The 9530-nt window shown below is 42.5% G+C and overlaps 1 protein-coding gene across 1 annotated transcript in view; it reads left to right on the forward strand.

Annotated features, from left to right (window-relative positions):
* elna (elastin a) overlaps positions 1-5783 on the forward strand; it is a gene marked incomplete at its 3' end in the record, with an annotated part of 221955 nt that extends 216172 nt beyond the window's left edge. The window contains exon 25 of the mRNA XM_084308372.1: positions 5620-5783. Within this exon, the coding sequence (XP_084164498.1) occupies positions 5620-5783 (164 nt within the window). The remainder of the gene's footprint in view (positions 1-5619) is intronic.
* Positions 5784-9530: the final 3747 nt, after the last annotated feature.

Here is a 9530-nt window from a genome sequence, read left to right on the forward strand (position 1 = left end):
GCTTGACGGATAGAATCAGATTAGAGAGGGCTACCAGACAGGGATGTTGTCTCTCACCGACGCTCTTCGCCGTTTTCATAGAACCACTGGCACAACTGATCAGACAGACCGAGGACATCAAGGGAGTAAGGATAAAGGGAACGGAATATAAACTAGGCCTATTTGCAGACGACGTGATAGTATACATGAGGCAACCAGACAAGAGCTTCCCGGCACTGATGGATCTACTGAAGGAATATGGCCACTACTCAGGATACAAACTAAACGTGACAACAGTACGGGATAAGATGGGACATGGACAAGATTAAATACTTAGGGGTGAACCTCACGAGAGGGGTGGAGAAACTGTTTGAGGCGAACTATACACAGATAAATCAGAACATCAAGAGAGACTTAGAGAGATGGACAGTAATGCCCTTGGACTTCAATTCAAGAATAGAGGTCATTAAAATGAACATACTATCAAGGTTACTGTACCTATTCCAGTCACTACCGATACAAATACCACAGAATCAATTCAGGGAGTGGGACAGACTGATATCGAGGTTCATATGGGCGGGGAGAAGACCACGGGTCAGATATAAAACACTACAACTACCAAAGGAAGAGGGAGGGATGGCAGTACCCAGCCTACAAGATTATTACTATGCAGCACAACTGAGAGCAGTGACGTGCTGGTGTAACGACAGATATGAGGCAAGATGGAAAGACATTGAAAAAGAAGGGGAGGGATACAAGGTACAAGCTCTGGTGGGAGATAGGGAACTATTTAAAGAGAAAGAGGGACTATTAGATCCAATCACCAAATGCACCTTGAACATATGGAACAGAGTAGTAAAAACACACAAATTGGAGAAGTAGTCAGGGGTCCTGAGATGGGTAGCACAAGAGATTCAAACCAGGGAGGTTAGACCATGGATTCAGAAGGTGGGAGAGGGGGGGGGGGGGGCAACAGCGATATGCAAAATGATAGAGAAGGGGGAAATGCAAACACTACAAAAATTAAAGGAGAAATTTGGACTAGAAAACAAGGACCACTTCAGATATCTACAGATTAGAGATTACTATAATAGAGAAATAAGAGGGGACAAGGAAGAAGAACAGAATGGAATAATTAGGTTGATAGTAAGGGCATACGAAGGAGGGAAAGGAAGGGTAATATCAGCACTGTACCGGGCTATAATGACCAGCAAGGGACACACGACCGATTATATAAGGGAGAAATGGGAGAGAGAACTAGAGATAGGAATAACAGGGAAGGAATGGGGGAACATATGCGAGGTGCAACATTCAACAACAGGATCGAGAATATGGAAAGAATTTGGATGGAAAAACATAATCAGATTCTTTATAACCCCAGAGCTGAAGGGAAAATATGCACCAACACAAAGAGCATGCTGGAGGATGTGTGGGAAGGAGGGGGCAAATCACATGCACATATTCTGGGGATGTCAGAAGCTGAAGGGGTATTGGGAGGAGATAGGGGAGGCAATGATCAGAATATTAGGATACGGGTTACCACAAACAGGACTGGTGCTTTACTTAGGAGACCTGACACACGAGGGAATACAAGGGGGGGACAAATATTTAATAAAGATAATGTTGATAGCGGCCAGAAAAGCAATAACGAGACTGTGGTACAAGGAAGACCCACCGACAATAGCACAATGGGTAGGAATAGTGGAAGAAATACAGGATATGGAGAGGATAACACACATGCTGAGGTTACAGGAAGAGAAAATTTTGGGGAAAGATGGGGAAAGTGGGAGGATTATAAAGGGAACGAAAACGACATCACAGAGGAAGAACCAAATGCAACACAAGAGGGCGAAGGGTAAAGGAGGAAAGATGTTCAAGGAGAGTCTCTGAACCCATGTCACACACCTATGCTTTAGTTAGTATTTTCTATTTTTTTGGGATATTACAATTGCTGAATGTTTTTATACTTTATTATTTATGTCTGTTTAACGATGTGATATTAATATTCAGGGATGATGTGGTTTGTGTATGGGTGAATCAAAAGGCAAAGTGAAAGTTAATAAAAAAAAAAAAAAAAAGGACGAAGGATAAGGGAAGAAAGAAGCTCAAGGAGGGTCTCTGGACCCAGATCACACATACAAGCCTTAGTCAGTATTTATCATCTTTGAGTAGGAATTACTTGTTTATGCCTGTTTAAGGGAGATACACAATCAGCCTTTGTATTAAGTACCTGGAAAACAACTGTAGGGGAACCAGACAACTAACCATGATACCCATGTAAATATTTATGTGCACTGTTTTTTGTTATTTTGTTATTGTGATGTTAGTTTTTTTTTTTTTTTTTGTAAGTGCTGTTTGTCTAAAACTGTTAATAAAAATTTAAGTTTAAAAAAAAAAAAAAACATGTGCATAACATATAGTGTAACGTGGGGGAACTAGGACCCAGGAGTACCCTGGCCAGGTTTTGCCAGAGTATATAGAGGAAGTATCACGCAAGTGAGACTTGACTTCACGTGTGTTGCCGTCTGTTGAATGGAAGCACGATACATTAGCAGAGTAAAGTTATTCGTGCTGCCCCACGCTTCTAATGTATGACCAGGCTAAACACCTTTTTTGTTGGTAAATCTATTCCATAATTTCCGACCTAGAACTCTTATATGTTGTGTAGACGTACTTGATGTGGTGGGCGCTAACGTTACATTTGAATTATGTGTTTGCTTCACTTCAGTTTAGGGCACACAATAGCATCTGCAAATGATTTATAGATGTTTTATGAATGTCTTAACAAATCATTTGTTAAACATGAAAAGACAAGTCTGGTAATTGCTTTGTGTGTATTCATAAAAGTCCACAAATAAACAAACTATTAGACATTTGTTAATTATGAATAGGCTTCACTTTATTTATTTATTTTTTTTATTGGTCTTTTTCCCCCTCCATTTTCCTCAGATTTTCTCCCATCCCAATGTTAGTCGTATGCCAATTCCCAGTCCCTTCCTGGTCGCTGCGCACTTACCCCCCACAGTCAGATCATCTGGGAGAGTGGAGGCTATCACGTGCTTCCTCCGACACACGTCCAGCCAATCACCGCTTCTTTTCACCTGGCAGCGCGGATTCTCATTGAGAGGGCGTAGCGTGTGGGAGGACCACACTATCCCCCTCACGTCCAATCCGCGCTTAGCAGGCGCCCCGACCGAACTGTAGGAGTCGCTGTTTACAACGACCCGGACCCACCCCGCCAGCTTCTCCCACCCTCTGATACAGCCAATTGTATCAGTGCAGACGGCCAGCCAAGCTGGTGACAACCCCGGAGCTGTGAGCTGGATTCGAACAGGCAAATCCAGCTCAGCTCCGGGGCTGGTGACGAACGCAATCTCCGCTCGGCCACCTAACCGCCATAGGCTTCACTTTATATTAGGGCACACAATAGCATCTGCAAATGATTTATAGATGTTTTATGAATGTCTTAACAAATAATTTGTTGAACATGAACAAATAAATGGAGGTACAGTATAGTAGTTTTTTCATATCCATTTTTCAAAGCATCTACAAATGTGTTAGTACTAGGGGTGTAACGGTACGTGTATTCATCCCGCGAATTTATGGTATGGCCGTCACCGTGGGGTACGTGCAGCATACGACGAATACGCCTTAGCGCAAACACACCAGTCGCACATGCAGGCACTCGCGGGTTCCGTGCGAGAACAGCGCGTGTGGCCGGGCACACAGAGTCTGACTTCAGAGCGAGCGAAAGTGCACGGAGAAAGGCACATTTACATTAGAAGAACAGCTGCAGGGTCATTACAATTGTACAGTTTTTTTCGTTTTCTTGTTTGCCCAATAATGTTAACCAAATGAAACCAATGGAAAGACACACACACACACGCAGCGCATCGCCAACACACACACACGCAGCGCATCGCCAACACACACACGCCACGCATTGCCAACACACACACATGATGCGCGTCGCCAACACACACACACACGCCACGCATCGCCAACACACACACACACCGCACGTCGCCAAAACACACACACGCCACGCATTGCCAACACACACACATGATGCGCGTCGCCAACACACACGCAGCGCATTGCCAACACACACACATGATGCGCGTCGCCAACACACACGCAGCGCATTGCCAACACACACACACGCCGCGCATCGCCAACACACACACACACGCGTCGCCAACAAACAACAACAACATTCTCCCCCGCCGGACTCACGCTGATCAAATTAAAAAAAGAAACATACTTTTTCGGACTGATCATCTGAGCTCCTCTCCAGTTGAACTGCTATTGTGTTTAAATCCAAATAATCCTCTGCCATTCTGTCATCTGTTCTCTAGTATTCAGTCTCGTGCAGTTAAATCCTCTCTAGAAGTGAAACTGAAACTTACCAAGCCTATAAGTTGTTAAAGGGGCACTAGGCAATTCATTTACTCTGGATGCCTGAACACAGAATGACACCAGTATCACTGACTACCACAGCAAGCCTATAGAAAATTATTCTATTTAATAATAATTATTATAATCATTATAATAAATATAATATATAAATTAAATTAAAAAAAAATTTAAAACGTATAAGAAAATTATTATATTAATAATAATAATTATAAATATTTTTTTTCTGTTGTACCGAACTCGTACCGAACCGTGACCCCAATACCGAGGTACGTACCGAACCGTGGCTTCTGTGTACCGTTACACCCCTAGTTACTACACATTAAACAACATAATTTAATGATGAACAAATCAAGTACAAACAATGTTGATAATGAGTTATAAATAATGTAGAACTAATTTGTAAATGTTATACAAATATAGTTATAAATAATTTAATAATAATTTACGAATGTATATAAATTATTTGTTCATAATTAGTTCATTATCTACAAATACCTTATAAAGGTCTTATAACTGAGTGTTATTATAAAGTGTTACCCTATATGTATATTACTATATGTTGAAATAATTTACCACTTTTTCTTTCATAAATCTTTTATTCAACTTCAGCCCTGATCATAACACCACATATTCAATTCATTTTATAATTCTAACCCTTTAAATGCCAGTGTGTGTGATGGCATATATTTGCAATATATCAAATGCAAAGTAGATTTTTCTGGGGGGGATTATTACAGGCTAGCATGTGTCAATGATTAGCAACAACACTGATTTTTATGGATTTCTAGTTTATTGTAATGGTCCCGCCTCCACCAATCACATGTGGCTCCCTTGTGTGTGTGTGTGTGTGTGTGTGTGTGTGTGTGTGTGTGTGTGTGTGTGTGTGTGTGTGTGTGTGTGTGTGTGTGTGTGTGTGTGTGTGTGTGTGTGTGTGTGTGTGTGTGTGTGAGTGAGTGAGATAGTTCTCCAACTTGTGTGAGTTGCAGTGATCTCCTGGTTGTTCCCAATCCCCACCTAGGTTATCTAACTATCGTGCCGCTGCAACTAGAAACACTGGCCTGCTTCTAAGTTCAGTGGCCTGACTGCACACAAAAAAAATTAAATAAAAATTTATCTTTTTTATTGTTATTATTTTTGTATCATCTCGTGACCCCTCCACTTTGGGAACCACTGAATACATGACACTGGTATTGCTAACAGTCCTACCATCTTGGGTGGCAGGTCCTGGAGCTGGTGGTGGCGGGGTGCCCCAGGGTGGATATGGAGTACCACAGGGTGGAGCCGGAGTGCCTCAGGGTGGATATGGAGCACCTCAGGGTGGAGCTGGAGGATATCCAAATGGTGCTGCTGCTGCCAAAGCTGCTAAATACGGTACTTTGTCTTGAGTAGAGTACCGAAATGAGTTCTTGATATTGTTATTGACTCGTCTTTGAGTAGAAGTACAGTATTTTTCACCTGGTATAGGTCATATACCTTTGATTTTGATTTGATCTTTATTTATCTCGAACAACCATAAACACACACATTTGTAATAACAAAAAATAACAAAAAGTAAATAAAAAAGTTAATAAAATAAAATACAAATTAAATTAAATATATCTTTCTAGACATGGAAGCAATAATCAACATAGCTCCAGACAAATGGTTTTGTTCGAGAAGGGACAGAAAGAAGCAAAGCATATCTGGTCCTGCCCCTTCCTTACAATATCATATTAATATAAGTTATTTATCAATATCAAAAAAGAATAAACCTATCCACTACAGCAAAAGATAAATAATTACAAAAATACTAGTTCACGTTATTTTCAAGCTCATCTAACTTATACTTGTCCAAGAATTCCTGTTTATATCTGCATTTAAACATTTCAATAGTATTACTTGTTTTTCTTGCTACATCAAGGCCATTCCAAATGGATACCCCACAAACTGAGACGCACTTGCTTTTAGGCTGGTAAAGCTATGCATCCTAAAGTGTGAAAACAGAAGTACAGGAAGTACCGGCTACAAGCTTTCCGGTTTCGACAAAACAATTATAGAAACGTGTGAAGTGCACAATATTTCCTCGTTTAAGCCACTGCAACGCTTTGCCTGAAGAATTTACTACATGACCGGGACGTTCTAGCTTGTTTGCCGACAGGATTCGGGAAAAGTTTGGTCCGTTCGGAGGCAGCTTCCAGGGGAAGTACATACACCGGAAATTCTACCCCATACACACTTTGGGCCGTAGTGCTTTACTTAAGCATTACATCACGTGCAGGAGTGCATTATGAGAATTAGAGCATGCCTAGGTATAACCAATGCGTTGTGTACTTTTTTAATTGAACGACAGACACTTGCTCCACGGTCTTGGGTGGTTTATTCTGGTAACACACAAAAGATCCTGGTTATGTGGTCGGCTCATCAGACCCCTCGAACACCGTTCACATGGGCTGCTTCCTCATGTAATGGTCAATATAATAACATGAAATAATAAACAATGTACAATCAAATGACAATATTTTGTACCTGGTAACACACAAAAGATCCTGGTTAGACAGGTTATGTGGTCGGCTCATCAGACCCCTCGAACACCGTTCACTAGAGAAGAATTGGGAATAATTAGCCTACTAACATGTGGGCTATATACATTTTCGACACAATCTCACTTAATTATTATTTTAACACATTTACCATACAGTCGCTACCTTCTACAATGTATTGTCAACATGCCTACATTAATACTTCCAACTAGTAGTGAGAGTTAAACATTTAGGAATGTTATGTTCATTCTGGTGTACTGTCTGTGAACCTACCATGGGCTGCTTCCTCATGTAATGGTGCCATGCTAACGTGAACACTTGGGTTGAAGCCCACAAGGAAACGCCCACCAACCAATAAGAATCCCTAGAACCATTAAGTGCCATGCTATTGGGTCTTAGTTACCTTGACAAGTGGAATCACAATAAACTCTGTTACATTCCCCCCTGCTGAATTCCACTTGCCCACACACTCCCAACAGAAAAGAAAAAAAAACTAAAAAAATTATCCAAACCAGGCACAAAACACTACAGCATAATACAAATTACATTAAAAGAAAATCACATCTTTCCAAGTCTAATTTGAGGATGCAGACCCTGCAATAAAACAGTCACACGTAGTCCAGTCAAAAGACTATTCTTCACAAGAATTAGAAAAGCAATTGGTCGGCCAAACCCCTTACTCCTCATAGGCGAAACATGCCTGTTACATGTTAAATATACACTATGACTGTTAACAGCTCAAACTAAACCCAAAACGTCCAGAGACCGGATCCCTCCCCAGAACCCAGCCTCCCATCAACACCATGTGAGACTCTCTCACAAAAGGCACGGTAAAAAAAAAAAAAAAAAAAATCTCATCTCTTTCCTCTGACTAGAATAAAGATGATAACAAATAAAACAGAAATACCCTGAACCCCAATTGAGTGAAAAATTCAAACTATCTCATATCTATGATCCATCATCTCAATTAACCATGACACAGGCTTAAAGAACCTGCCTGCTCTCGACCTAACATGACTCAATGACCTTCCAACTACAACTGAAATGGCAGTATCGTGTTGTGTGGTGATAGGTGCATCTTTGTCATTCATGTCAGACATGGAAGTACATGTGCGGTCAGTATGAGACCTGTTATCATCAGACAGTCCATCATTCACATGTGCACTCTCAGGCTCAATTGAATCTTGAGATACCAGTGCCCCAAGGATATTGCCAAGTAGAGCAGGGTAGTCAGGCTGTGATGATCCCAGAGCCGGATCAAGTAGAGCAGGGTAGTCAGGCTGTGATGATCCCAGAGCTGGATCAAGTAGAGCAGGGTAGTCAGGCTGTGATGATCCCAGAGCTGGATCAAGACTTGGAGGGTCCTGGGCACCATCATCCTCCTGGCCCATGACACTAGTCCCCTCTGCAGGCAATTCTGACACCCAGACACTGGTTCTGTACTCAGCAGAAACCGATGAAGCTCCATCCTCATCTTCATGGTTACGCCGCTCACTGAGATCTTCAGACTCAGACATGTCAGACATGTCCATCTCCTCCTCAGAAGCAGCATCCGAGATCGGGAGGAAGTTGACTGGTGTTATCAGATTCCTATGCACTGTTTTCACTTGGCCAGTGGAGCCATGCTGAATCTTGAAAGTGTGACTGTCAACATTCATCCCAACAACATGGTATATGGTGTTCTCCCACCGATCAGCAAGCTTTCGTTTACCATGCTCTCCCTTGTTGGCCAACAATACCCGGTCACCAACTTTGACAGGTGCTCCCCGAACTTTTCGGTTGTATATGTCACCATGCCTCCTCAACTGCTTGACTGCCGTGGCTTGTGCTATTCCCATAGCTTCCTTCAGATCCTTCCGCAAGAGCTGGATGTACTTAGTTCACAACCTCAGGGTTGTCCAGAACCGTACTGAAGACCATGTCAACAGGCAGTCTCGGTATTCTGCCAAACATTAGCAAGAATGGTGCATATCCGGTGGTCTCATGGATAGTGCAATTGTAGGCGAATGTGAGAGACTTGAGTGCCTGCGGCCATCTGTGCTTTGCCTTTGGAGGCAGAGCCCTTATCATGTTTCCCAGAGTCCTATTCATCCTCTCACATGGTCCATTGCCCATTGGATGATAAGGTGTGGTGTGGGACTTTTGAACACCAGCAACATTCAAGAGCTCAGCGATCAAAGCACTCTCAAAATTGGCTCCCCTATCGGAGTGAATGCGTCTCGGAAAACCATACACGCAGAAATAGTTATGCCACAACTGATGAGCCACAGCCTTAGCAGTTTGATTTGGGCACAAAAAGGCGTGTGCCATCTTGGTGAAGTGGTCCGTAGCGACAAGCACATCCAAGGACTTGTTTGCAGAATCCTCAGCACACCAGAAGTCTATGCTCACAAGTTCAAGGGGCTCAGTCGTTATGATGTTCTCCAATGGTGCTCTGGCTTCAGGCTCAGGAGTCTTGCTCATCACGCATCGCTGACAGCACCTCACATACTCCCTCACATCTTTCTCCAGGCCTTGCCAGTAGAACCGCTGTCTGGTAAGGTACAAAGTCCGCTGTTGGCCCTGGTGACCAGCCTCATCATGGACACCTTTCAACACCATGGCTTGCAGCGA

This window comes from Notolepis coatsorum (assembly GCF_963971535.1).
Source record: "Notolepis coatsorum genome assembly, chromosome: 1".
NCBI classification, from domain to species: domain Eukaryota; kingdom Metazoa; phylum Chordata; class Actinopteri; order Aulopiformes; family Paralepididae; genus Notolepis; species Notolepis coatsorum.